Source organism: Thamnophis sirtalis, unplaced genomic scaffold (assembly GCF_051295495.1).
Source record: "Thamnophis sirtalis isolate CommonGarterSnake01/CBP01778 unplaced genomic scaffold, rThaSir2_p1.2 scaffold_8, whole genome shotgun sequence".
Taxonomy (NCBI): Eukaryota; Metazoa; Chordata; class Lepidosauria; order Squamata; family Natricidae; genus Thamnophis; species Thamnophis sirtalis.
Window position 1 is genome coordinate 1,270,165 of NW_028261388.1, and position 13,108 is coordinate 1,283,272.

General features: G+C 47.6%; 1 protein-coding gene across 1 annotated transcript; it reads left to right on the forward strand.

The window, feature by feature from the left end:
• Positions 1-1,104: 1,104 nt before the first annotated feature.
• LOC148044245 (disintegrin and metalloproteinase domain-containing protein 21-like) lies at positions 1,105-11,441 on the forward strand. The gene is made up of 7 exons (XM_087722061.1): positions 1,105-1,293; positions 3,195-3,300; positions 6,397-6,580; positions 6,808-6,885; positions 9,333-9,444; positions 11,078-11,171; positions 11,327-11,441. The coding sequence occupies exons 1-7, from the start codon at positions 1,119-1,121 to the stop codon at positions 11,412-11,414; spliced, it is 837 nt and encodes a 278-aa protein (XP_087578187.1). The 5' UTR covers positions 1,105-1,118; the 3' UTR covers positions 11,415-11,441.
• The last annotated feature ends 1,667 nt before the right edge of the window (positions 11,442-13,108 follow it).

The window sequence follows — 13,108 nt, forward strand, 5'->3', positions numbered from 1 at the left end:
GAAATGAGGAGGAATTTTCTGATATTGAGGGCAATCAACCCATGGAACAGAAGTTTCCTTTGGAAATTGTGGGAGCTTCATCTCTGGAGGCTTTCAAGAAGAGACTGGACAGATATAATGTAGGGTGGGGGGGGGGGGTTGGGCGGGGGGTTGGACTAGATGACCTACAAGGTCCCAACTCTGTTATTCCGTTAGAGAAGAGCAGGGGAAAGGACCAAAGGAACAGAAGTTGCCTTCAGGAGTTGTGGGAGCTTCATCCCTGGAGGATTTCAAGAAGAGACTGGACAGATATAGTGTAGGGCGGGGGGGTTGGACTAGATGACCTACAGGGTCCCTTCCAACTCTGTTATTCCGTTAGAGAAGAGCAGGGGAAAGGACCAAAGGAACAGAAGTTGCCTTCAGGAGTTGTGGGAGCTTCATCCCTGGAGGCTTTCAAGAAGAGACTGGGCTGCCCTCGGTCAGAAATCGTGTAGGGTCTCCTGCTTGGGTGAGGGGTTGGACTAGATGACCTCCAAGGTCCCTTCCAACTCTATTCATCTATATTCAATGGAACAGAAGTTGCCTTCGGAAGTTGTGGGAGCTTCACCCCTGGAGGCTTTCAAGAAGAGACTGGACTGCCCTTGGTCAGAAATCGTGTAGGGTCTCCTGCTTGGGTGGGGGGTTGGACTAGATGACCTCCAAGGTCCCTTCCAACTCTATTCATCTATATTCAATGGAACAGAAGTTGCCTTCAGAAGTTGTGGGAGCTTCACCCCTGGAGGCTTTCAAGAAGAGACTGGACTGCCATTAGTCAGCAATGGTGTAGGGTCTCCTGCTTGGGCAGGGGGTTGAACTAGATGACCTCCAAAGTCCCAACTCTATTCATCTATATTCAATGGAACAGAAGTTGCCTTCGGAAGTTGTGGGAGCTTCACCCCTGGAGGCTTTCAAGAAGAGACTGGACTGCCCTTGGTCAGAAACCGTGTAGGGTCTCCTGCTTGAGCGGGGGGTTGGACTAGATGACCCCCAGGGTCCCTTCCAACTCTTTTCTTCTGTTATTAAATCCCCACCACCTGGCACAACTAGCCACGTTTGAGCTCCGTGTCTCTCTTTGCCCGTAGTTTATAAAGGAAGGGACGATGTGCCGGGAAGCCGTTTCCGACTGCGACTTGGACGAATATTGTTCAGGGACCTCGGAAAAATGCCCCCCGGATGTCTTCAAGCAAAACGGGATGCCCTGTGGCATCGACAGCACCTGCCACTCGGGGGCCTGCCTGGACATCCACCGGCACTGCCAGGCCTTCTTCGGCAAAGGCAAGGAGCGTTTCCTTGATGGAGAAGCAGTGGAGGGACGGGTGGTGGGAGGGGGTTCCAGAGCCCCCCAAGGTAGCTAAGCAGGGTTCGACCCAGCTGGCATTCGGATGGGGCAGTGCCAGCCCACCCCACTGCATTCAAGGGTTGTTTTCATCCTCCAAGGCTGCCCCCCTGGCTTTCATGCCTAGGATGGAACTCACCGTCTCCTGGTGATTGGGCCAAAGTCACCCAGCTGGCTTTCATGCCTAAGGCAGGACTAGAACTCCCCGTCTCCTGGTGTTTAATTCAAAGTCACCCAGCTGGCTTTCATGCCTAAAGTGGGACTAGAACTCCCCGTCTCCTGGTGTTTAATTCAAAGTCACCCAGCTTCCTTTCATGCCTAAGGTGGGACTAGAACTCCCCGTCTCCTGGTGTTTAATTCAAAGTCACCCAGCTGGCTTTCATGCCTAAGGTGGGACTAGAACTCCCCGTCTCCTGGTGTTTAATTCAAAGTCACCCAGCTGGCTTTCATGCCTAAGGTGGGACTAGAACTCCCCGTCTCCTGGTGTTTAATTCAAAGTCACCCAGCTGGCTTTCATGCCTAAGGTGGGACTAGAACTCCCCGTCTCCTGGTGTTTAATTCAAAGTCACCCAGCTTCCTTTCATGCCTAAGGTGGGACTAGAACTCCCCGTCTCCTGGTGTTTAATTCAAAGTCACCCAGCTTCCTTTCATGCCTAAGGTGGGACTAGAACTCCCCGTCTCCTGGTGTTTAATCCAAAGTCACCCAGCTTCCTTTCATGCCTAAGGTGGGACTAGAACTCCCTGTCTCCTGGTGATTGGCCCAAAGTCACCCAGCTGGCTTTCATGCCTAAGGCGGGACTAGAACTCACCATCCCCTGGTGATTGGCCCAAAGTCACCCAGCTGGCTTTCATGCCTAAGGCGGGACTAGAACTCACCATCTCCTGGTGATTGGGCCAAAGTCACCCAGCTAACTTTTGTAGTTAGGCAGGACTAAAACTCACCATATTTTGGTTTCTAAGCCGGAAATATAAATATATTTCTATGTACATAGATCTATAAAACTGTGTTAAATCTACACATTTATGGATATATTTAGATAATGGATATATTATACGCGTAGATGCTTACAGATAAAACTATACCATCTATATAAACCAGTGGTAGTCAACCTGGTCCCTACCGCCCACTAGTGGGTGTTCCAGCTTTCATGGTGAGTGAGAGAGGTTTGCTGTAACTCTGCTTTATAAATTTTATAAAGTAAAGTTACTTCCCTACTTTATAAATCACCATTATTCTGGAACCGGTGGGCGGTTAGAACATTTTACTACTAACAGAGATACAAAAGTGGGCGGTAGGGAGAAAAAGGTTGACTACCCCTGATATAAACATTAAAGGTAAAGATTCCCCTGGCACATACATGCTAGTCGTTCGCGACTCTAGGGGGCGCTGCTCATCTCCGTTTCAAAGCCAAAGAGCCAGCGCTGTCCGAAGACGTCTCCGTGGTCACGTGGCCGGCATGACTAAACCCCGAAGGCGCACAGAAACACTGTTCCCTTCCCACCAAAGGTGGTTCCTATTTTTTCTACTTGCATTTTTTTACGTGCTTTCGAACTGCTAGGTTGGCAGAAGCCGGGACAAGTCACGGGAGCTCCCTCCGTTATGCGGCGCTGGGGATTCGAACCGCCGAACTGCCAACCTTTCGGATCGACAAGTTGAGTGCCTTAGCCCCTGAGCCACTGCCTGTTCCCTTATATATAGACGTTGCAAGCGAACAAACATGTATTCTTGACTAGTAACCTTCAATGAATCTCTGCCTAAATGCTGGGTCCATCTCGATCTAACTCTTGACCTTGGACCTCTCTCTCTCTTCTCCCCCCTCCCCAACCTCCGAAACTTCAGCTGCCAAACCTGCTCCGCTTAGTTGCTACAAGGAGGTGAACCTCCAAGGAGACCGGACGGGGAACTGCGGCCAGGATCAAACTGGATACAAGAAATGTCCAGAAAAGTAAGACCATTCATTGACTCTTGGAGGAAACAGATAATTGCTCCAACTAGCACGTCCTTGGTTTCATGGAAGGCACGTGAGAAGGGGGCCAAAGAGGGTTTGATGGTGGTTAGAAGAATTAATCAGGGGAACGGAAGTTGCCTCTAGATCAGTGGTTCCCAAACTTGGCAACTTTTAAGACTTGTGGACTTCAACTCCCAGAATTCTCCAGCCAGCAGAGCTGGCTGGAGAATCCACAAGTCTTAAAGTTGCCAAGTTTGGGAACCACTGATCTAGATGACGCAGCTGCTCCATCACTGGAGGGATTTCAAGAAGAGACTGGACCGCCGTTTGTCTGCAATGGTATAAGGCCCCTCGCTTGTGCAGGGGGTTGGACTAGAAGACCTCCAAGGTCCCGACTGCGCGGTGCTGTTATTCGGATGGTGCTTTGGGAGTTAGCAATAGCAGTTCGACTTATCTACCGCTTCATAGGGCTTTCAGCCCTCTCTAAGCGGTTTACAGAGTCAGCATATCGCCCCCAACAACAACAATCCGGGTCCTCATTTTACCCACCTCGGAAGGATGGAAGGCTGAGTCAACCTTTGAGCCGGTGAGATTTGAACCGCCGAACTGCAGAACTAGCAGTCAGCTAAAGTAGCCTGCAGTGCTGCATTTAACCACTGCGCCACCTCGGAGTTGATGAGCTGGTCTCTTTCTAATCTCCCAGTTCATCCCAAATGCATTTTTAAACCAGGGTTCTCCAACGTTGAGAGAACTTTAAGACTTGTGGAATTCAACTCCCAGAATTGAAGTCCACAAGTCTTAAAGTGGCCAACGTTGGAGAACGCTGATAGAACTGAACGCTAGAGCCGAGGTGGCGCAGTGGTTAAATGCAGCACTGCAAGCTACTGCTAGATCAGCAGTTCAGCGGTTCAAATCTCACCGGCTCAGGGTTGACTCAGACTTCCGTCCTTCCGAGGTGGGTAAAATGAGGACCCAGATTGTTGGGGGCAATATGCTGACTCTCTGTAAACCGCTTAGAGAGGGCTGAAAGCCCTATGAAGCGGTATATAAGTCTACTGCTATTGCTATTGCTATTGCTATAAAACCGTTGCTTCCATAACCATAGGGACTACATTGATAGAACAGATGGATTCGGGAAGGTGTTTCCAGCCATGACAACTTTAAGATGGGTGGAAGTTCAACTCCCAGGATTCCCCAGTCAGTCTGGCTCATGGGGCAGATCCCAGAGATAAGAAACATCTGCAAATATGAAATTGAATTCCGAGACTAAAGTCTAATTATGCTCCCTTAGTACCAGTGGTGGGTTTCAAAAAAAATTCGAACCTACTCTGTGGGTGTGGCCTCCTTTATGGGAGTGGCTTGCCGGCCATGTGATCTGGTGGGAGTGGCTTGCTGGCCATATGTTCTCTCTCTCTCTCTCTCTCTCTCTCTCTCTCTCTCTCTCTCTCTCTCTCTCTCTCTCTCTCTCTCTCTCCCCTCTCTCTCTCTCTCCCCCCCCTTTGGTCTCTCTGTCCCTTTTTCCTTTTTTTCTTTCATCTCACTTTTTCTTTCCTTTTTTCTTTTTTATTTCTTTTTATTTCTTTCTTCCTTCCTTTCTTTCTCTTTCTCTCTCTGTGTGAGTCTGTGTGTGTGTGTGTGTGTGTGTGTGAAGGATGCGTTTAAAAAAAATTTGGAACCTCTTCTGTAGGTGTGGCCTGCTTTCTGGTGGAACCTCTTCTAACCAGTTCAGTAGATTTGACGAACCGGTTCTACCGAACTGGTGGGAACTGGTAGGAACCCACCTCTGCTTAGTACCCCCTGTCCACTATTCCCTTAATAAAGCTTTAGTAGCCCGACGTTACAACATTTCAGGAAGGCCTTTTCTTCTGTAAGATTTCACTTTTCCCTGGGAGTTTCTCTTTTATAAGTTTCCCCATACTGGAAAATTAGAAAAAAGGAAAAGTAGGAAGGTAGACTTCCTCTCCCCTCTTCCATTTTTAAAAGAACACTAAAAAGAATGTCCTGACAATTCCTAAATCCACTTTTCCCCCCCAATCATGGCAACTTTATAAAGGGTGGACTTCAACTCCCAGAATTCAATTCATGCTGGCTGGGGAATTCTGGGAATTGAAGTCTGCTCATGATGGTGGAATTGTGGTTGTTGAAGTCCACTCATACTGGCTGGGGAATTCTGGGAGTTGAAGTCCTCTCATATTAGCTGGGGAATTCTGGGAGTTGAAGTCCTCTCATATTAGCTGGGGAATTGTGGTTGTTGAAGTCCATTCATACTGGCTGGGGAATTCTGGGAGTTGAAGTCCTCTCATATTAGCTGGTGAATTGTGGTTGTTGAAGTCCACTCATACTGGCTGGGGAATTCTGGGAGTTGAAGTCCTCTCATATTAGCTGGGGAATTCTGGGAGTTGAAGTCCTCTCATATTAGCTGGGGAATTGTGGTTGTTGAAGTCCATTCATACTGGCTGGGGAATTCTGGGAGTTGAAATCCTCTCATATTAGCTGGGGAATTCTGGGAGTTGAACTCCACCCATGCTGGCTGGGGAATTCTGGGAGTTGAAGTCCTCTCATATTAGCTGGGGAATTCTGGGAGTTGAAATCCTCTTATATTAGCTGGGGAATTCTGGGAGTTGAACTCCACCCATGCTGGCTGGGGAATTTTGGGAGTTGAAGTCCACTCATACTGGCTGGGGAATTCTGGGAGTTGAAATCCTCTCATATTAGCTGGGGAATTCTGGGAGTTGAAGTCCACTCATATTAGCTGGGGAATTCTGGGAATTGAAGTCCACCCATGCTGGCTGGGGAATTCTGGGAGTTGAAGTCCAGTTATGCTGGCTGGGGGATTATAGAAGTTGAAGTCTGGCCATGCTGGCTGGGGAATTGTGGGAATCGAATTGCTGAGCATGCAAGGCATGCCAGAAACCCGGAAGAGAATGGGTGACACCGCAAGTGCCAGGGAACATGGCTCCACTTTGTGCCACTTTGGACATGCGTGCCATAGGTTTGCCATCCCGGCTGTAGGCTAATCAATAAAGCTCTCGCGATCATGATAACCCCAAAGCCACCGGAAGACAATCCAGGGTCTCCTGCCTTCCTTCTTAGAGACGTGTCTTGCGGAAGACTCCAGTGCACCAACGTCCGTAAAGTTCCCAGGATTCCCCCCGGCTTCTCCATCCTGCAGACGCCCATCGATGACGTCCTGTGCTGGAGTGTCATTTCTCACCAGGACGACGATGGGAAGGACGACGGGACGGCGAAAGACGGGTCTTCCTGTGGCCCCAGCAAGGTCAGAATGGGAAGGAAGAGGGGCTGGGAAGCGGGCATGGGAGGGACACAGCAAAGGAGAGAGAGCCCAGAATGGCATGGGCTTTGCCAGGAGAGGAGAGAGTGGCTGGCACGCCAGTGTCCCCTGCACGTCCTATGCCAGGGGTCTCCAACCTTGGCTATTTTAAGACGGGCGGACTCCAGCTCCCCAAATCCCTCAGCCGGCCACTGCTTCTTCTTGTTTTCTAGATCTGCATCAATCGGTCGTGTGTCGACAAGAAAGTTTTGAATTACGACTGTGATTTGTCCAAGTGTAACAACCAGGGGGTAAGTAACAAGGAGCCAACCTTCCGAGGACATATCGGGACCAGGAAGCTTGGTGGGGGCAAGTTTGAGCTCACCTCCCTTTTCATGACCCAACTAGGTAACATCATCAGGGCTAGAAGGGAGGGAAAGTTGTAGTCAGGGGTGAAATCCAGCTGGTTCTGATAGGTTCTGGAGAACCAGTAGTGGAAATTTTGAGTAATTCGGAGAACCAGTAATGGAAATTTTGACTAATTTGGAGAACCAGTAGTGGAAATTTTGAGTAGTTCAAACAACCAGAAGTGGAAATTTTGACTAATTTGGAGAACCGGTAGTGGAAATTTTGAGTAGTTCAGAGAACCGGTACTGGAAATTTTGAGTAGTTCGGAGAACCAGTAGTGGAAATTTTGAGTAGTTCGGAGAACCAGTAGTGGAAATTTTGAGTAGTTCATAGAACCAGTAGTGGAAATTTTGAGTAGTTCGGAGAACCAGTAGTGGAAATTTTGAGTAGTTCATAGAACCAGTAGTGGAAATTTTGAGTAGTTCGGAGAACCAGTAGTGGAAATTTTGAGTAGTTCAAAGAACCAGTAGTGGAAATTTTGATTAATTTGGAGAACCAGTAGTGGAAATTTTGAGTAGTTCGGAGAACCAGTAGTGGAAATTTTGAGTAGTTCAAACAACCAGTAGTGGAAATTTTGACTAATTTGGAGAACCAGTAGTGGAAATTTTGAGTAGTTCAGAGAACCGGTACTGGAAATTTTGAGTAGTTCGGAGAACCAGTAGTGGAAATTTTGAGTAATTCAGAGAACCAGTAGTGGAAATTTTGAGTAGTTCAGAAAACCAGTAGTGGAAATTTTGAGTAGTTAAAAGAACCAGTAGTGGAAATTTTGAGTAATTTGGAGAACCAATAGTGGAAATTTTGAGTAGTTCAGAGAACCGGTAGTGGAAATTTTGAGTAGTTCAGAGAACCAGTAGTGGAAATTTTGAGTAGTTCGGAGAACCGGTAGTGGAAATTTTGAGTAGTTGGGAGAACCAGTAGTGGAAATTTTGAGTGGTTGGGAGAACCAGTAGTGGAAATGTTGAGTAGTTCGGAGAACCAGTAGTGGAAATTTTGAGTAATTTGGAGAACCGGTAGTGGAAATTTTGAGTAGTTGGGAGAACCAGTAGTGGAAATTTTGAGTAGTTGGGAGAACCAGTAGTGGAAATTTTGAGTAATTTGAAGAACCGGTAGTGGAAATTTTGAGTAATTTGGAGAACCAGTAGTGGAAATTTTGAGTAGTTGGGAGAACCAGTAGTGGAAATTTTGAGTAGTTCGGAGAACCAGTAGTGGAAATTTTGAGTAATTTGGAGAACCGGTAGTGGAAATTTTGAGTAGTTCGGAGAACCAGTAGTGGAAATTTTGAGTAGTTGGGAGAACCAGTAGTGGAAATGTTGAGTAGTTCAGAGAACCGGTAGTGGAAATTTTGAGTAGTTCAGAGAACCAGTAGTGGAAATTTTGAGTAGTTCGGAGAACCGGTAGTGGAAATTTTGAGTAGTTGGGAGAACCAGTAGTGGAAATTTTGAGTAGTTGGGAGAACCAGTAGTGGAAATGTTGAGTAGTTCGGAGAACCAGTAGTGGAAATTTTGAGTAGTTGGGAGAACCAGTAGTGGAAATTTTGAGTAATTTGAAGAACCGGTAGTGGAAATTTTGAGTAATTTGGAGAACCAGTAGTGGAAATTTTGAGTAGTTTGGAGAACCAGTAGTGGAAATTTTGAGTAGTTGGGAGAACCAGTAGTGGAAATTTTGAGTAATTTGAAGAACCGGTAGTGGAAATTTTGAGTAATTTGGAGAACCAGTAGTGGAAATGTTGAGTAGTTCGGCAAATGCCACCTCTGGCTGGCCCCAGAGTGCGGAGGGAAGGGGGATTTTGCAGTATCCTTCCCCTGCCACGCCCACCAAACCACATCCACTGAACCATTTAAAAAATTGAATCTCACCACTGGTACTAGTACTATTACAGCACTGCTACAGCATTGATGATGTTATCAGTTTGGGTAATGAAACGTCTACCAAAAGCACCAAGCATAGAAAGCACCAAGGATCCTGCAGTCCTCTTCCTCCTCCTCCTCCTTCTCCTCCTCCTCCTCCTCCTCCTCCTCCTCCTCCTCCTCCTCCTCCTCCTCCTCCTCCTCCTCCGCCGCCGCGAACCCTAACCCCTCCGAGCACAGATAATGGCACCTAGTTGGGTCATGAAACGTCTGCAAGAAAACCACCAAGCTCAGAGAGCTCTAAGGACCCCACAGTCCTCCTCCTCCTCCTCTCCTCCTCCTCCTCCCACCTAGCACTGATGATGTTACCTAGCTGGGTCATGGAACGTCTGCAAGAAAACCACCCAGCTCAGAGAGCACCGAGGGCTCCACGATCCAATTGCTCTTCTCCCCAAAAAGGGAGCACAGCGTTCTTGGCTACTCATAAACTCGATGCATTTCAGGTCTGCAACAGCAAAAAGAATTGTCACTGCAGCTACGGATGGGCCCCCCCTCACTGCAGCGTCCGGGGATTCGGAGGAAGCATCGACAGCGGGCCAGCTCCTCAGCGCGTGAGTAAGTATCCCCAAATCCCCCCCCTCATCTTGTCTGGGGGAGGGGGGGTGTCTTAGGTTTTGGTCTTTTTCTCCTCCCTTGGCTTCCCCACCAACGTCATCTTGAGGTTGGGCTTCTGACAGCTCTTGGTTTCGAACCCGTTACAGGGAGTCCTCGACTTATGACCACAGTTGAGCCCCAAATTTAGGTTGCTAAGTGAGGCATATGTTTTCCCCCCCCTTCCCATTCCCACAGCTACAGCTGCCCTCGCTGTGGCAACCCCCGAAGATTTCCAAAATAGTTTCGGGGGCCCTGACATTAAGTGAATTTTTGCCCCGTTGGACGGCCTTCCTTGCCAAAGTTGTTAAGTGAATCACTGCCATGGTGAAGGCTAGTCGCCTGGTTGTTGAGTGAATCTGGCCTCCCCCGCACTGACTTTGCTTGTCAGAAGGGCGCCAAAGGGGGATCACGCGGCCCCCGGGATACAGCGACCGTCATAAATATGAGTAAAATTTTGATCACGTAAACCACAGGCTCCAACGGTCAAAAGTCTGAAAAACAATCCTAATTCCCCTTTTTTCAGTGCTGCTGTAACTTTGAACTGTCACTAAATGAATTAGGAATGTTTTGTCAGCACTTCTCCATTGAATAATTAGGAAAGAAAACCACGAGACTCCATTGATAGAAATCAAGTGTACTTTTACTAATTATAAATGATTAGAAGCGTAGCAAAGCGAAGACTGATTATTTAGGCACGAAAGCAAATGATATATAGAATAACCCATTCCCTTCCCCTTGGCATCCCAGTTACAGTCCAATCATAATTCTCCCAAGTGTCAGGTGTAATTCTCCCAAGTGTCAGGTGTGAGATAACTTCAAAAGGCATCACCCAGATGTTTAATGAATTTATAGGCCGCCCAATCCCGAAGGACTCCAGGCGGCTTACAACAATGCATTTAAAAAATTAAAAAAGTTAAAAACACAGAAACATAGATTAAAAAGACCACAACATACACCCAGTCTAATCGGGGGCTGGAACTCAATCGTGAGTTCAACAGCCCCGGGGCCTGCCGGAATAGCCAGGTGAGAATATCTGTAATGGCTGTTGCTGAGAATTTGAGGAGTCCAAATCCAAATACCAGAGGAGACCAGATTAGGTGTCAGGGTTCCCAAAAACCACCCAGAAGTAAATCAGAGTCCAAGGCAAAATATTGCTCAAAGTTCCCATTTATGAAGAGAGCCATGTTGGCACATCTGGAAAACCCAAATCTGAAAGCTTCCCACCCAGTTGAAAGTTCAAGCTCTTGCCCCCACACCCACAAGCCCATCCCATGGTCCAATCTCCCACTGCCACGCTGGCAGCTTCCACCCATCCGGTCAGGTGCAGAGACAAAGGATGACCTTGGCTTTCTAGAAAGAATGTTGTTATGGCTACCTATCATCTAACCCCCTCCCATTTTCCCACCATAGAAATCGCATAGCAGAACAATAGAAAATGTGGCAGGACAGAGACCCAAAAGGAAAGATGGCTGCAGGTCTGGCACTGGGGATTAGCCAGGAGGCCAACTTTCCTTCTTCTGCTGGTGCTTCTTGGTCCTGAGGGGGGGTCACCTTAGAGGTCAGAAAGTCAACCTGTCTTGTTGCTATCTTCCAGAATCGAAAAAAACCTTAATGCTCGGTTCGATTATCGGCGTCGCTTTGCTCCTCCTGGCCCTCACCGCCATGCTGAAGAAGGTCCTCCCAATGTGGTAAGTAGGACCACCCTGGCCCCAAGGCCCTTCTTCCTTGTCTCAAGAGGTCAGAGTTGAGAAAAAGGGAAAGTGTTGAGGCGGTTTTGCTAAGAAGAAGGATGAAAAAGCAACCCTGGGGCTTCCCCAATTCTTTCTCTCTTCCGTCTCAAAAGTGCCACAACTTGGAGGCCTGAGCATCTCTCCTCGCTCCACCCATTTCAGAAGGACTGGAGGAACATGGTCCCACCCCACAACTGCTGATCAAAGGGTAGGCAAAAACCAAACACAGATGGTTTTCCATTCTAGGTTGGTGGACAACCAGGGTTAGGATGGACGGTGAAGAGATGGGGAGAAGCTTGGCTACAGACAAGGACTTTGGCGGAATACTTCTGGAGAAGATCCTTGGAGAAGATGCTCAGCTATCCAAAGGTGTCTCTGCCACCAAATATCAGAAGAAGACAAGCTACTCTGTGCTGTCTACCTTGGGACACTCCATGGACGTGAAGATTGGCCAGAAGAGGAAGAAGATGAAGGCTTTTGGTCTTGAAGTTGGAGGAGACCAATCACAGTCAAGAAAATAAATGAATGATGGATGAAATCAATCCAGAAGTCCTACTCAAGGCATGAATCGTCATCATTTAAGAGCCCCATAATCCCTTGCAGGATGGAGTCTGGGCAACTGGGAGAGTGCTTTTATTGGCCAGATGCCTTTCCTGTTGCCAATGTGGAGTTTCGTTTGGCAGATATATTCTCATTGTGCCCAGAGAGAGAAATATCTGCCTCTACCTAGGATTGAACTCAGAGCGTCTTGGCTCCACCTCTAGACCACCACACCATTCTGAAGGCATGAATGACCAGGCTCAATGTATCCTACTTTGGACACACGATGTCAAGATCCAACTGTCTTGAGAAGTCCATAATTCTAGGAAAGTTGGAAGAGAAGAAGATGAGGACCAGAAAAAGGTGGATGGACCCAGTGCCACTGCTGAGGGATGCACCTTTGGAAGACTTGAATGACCAGGTTGAAGACAGAAGAAGATCTTCCTGGAGAAAATGATGATAGATAATCAATCAATGTGAAGATATACCTCGAGAAGTCCACAATGCTAGGAAAGTTGGAAGGAAGGAGGAACAGAATGACCAAAAACAAAGGGAGAAGATTTCAGTTACAACTATGAAGGGGGCACCATTAGAAGACCTGAAGGACCAGGTTGAGAATAGATCCTCCTGGAGAAAATTAGTCTCTGTGGTCACCAAGATTCATCACCAGTCTGATGCCATGTCTGAATCTGAATCAATCCACCTTGCAATGTGAAGAATGGGACAATCAGCAGCAAAGAGTTTAGATTTGGTTACAGAGATGAAGGAGGAACTTCTGGAAGACTTGAAGGACCAAGTTGGGGGAATTTCTCCTGGAGAAGATCCGTATGGTTCCTAAGAGTCACACTGACTTGAAAGACACATAATTGATTCATCAATCAACGCAAAGACATAGCTCTCTTGAGGGACCCATAATACTTGGAGGGTAGAAAGAGAAGATGATGACCACATCATCAAAGGTCAAAGGATTAAGTCACAGTAGCAATGAGCACACCTTTGGAAGAAGTGAAGGATCAGCTTGGGGACGGGATCCACCTGGACAAAATCTGTGGTCAGTAAGAATTGACCTGATGGCAGTCATATCAATCCATGTGAAGACCCAGAAATCCATAAGGCTAGAAAGTTGGAAGGAAGGAGAAGAAGGCCAGCAGCAGGTGGATGGACTCACAGTAATGAGGGGGTTTCTCTTGGACAACCTGAAGGACCAAATTAGTGACTAAACACCAGGAGGAAAATGTGGTTGCTAGGAGTCAACAGTTTGATGGGACATCATCCATCCATCCATCCTTCATCCATCCATCCTTCATCCTCCTCCATCCTCACTTCCTTCATTCCATCCCCATCCATCCATCCTT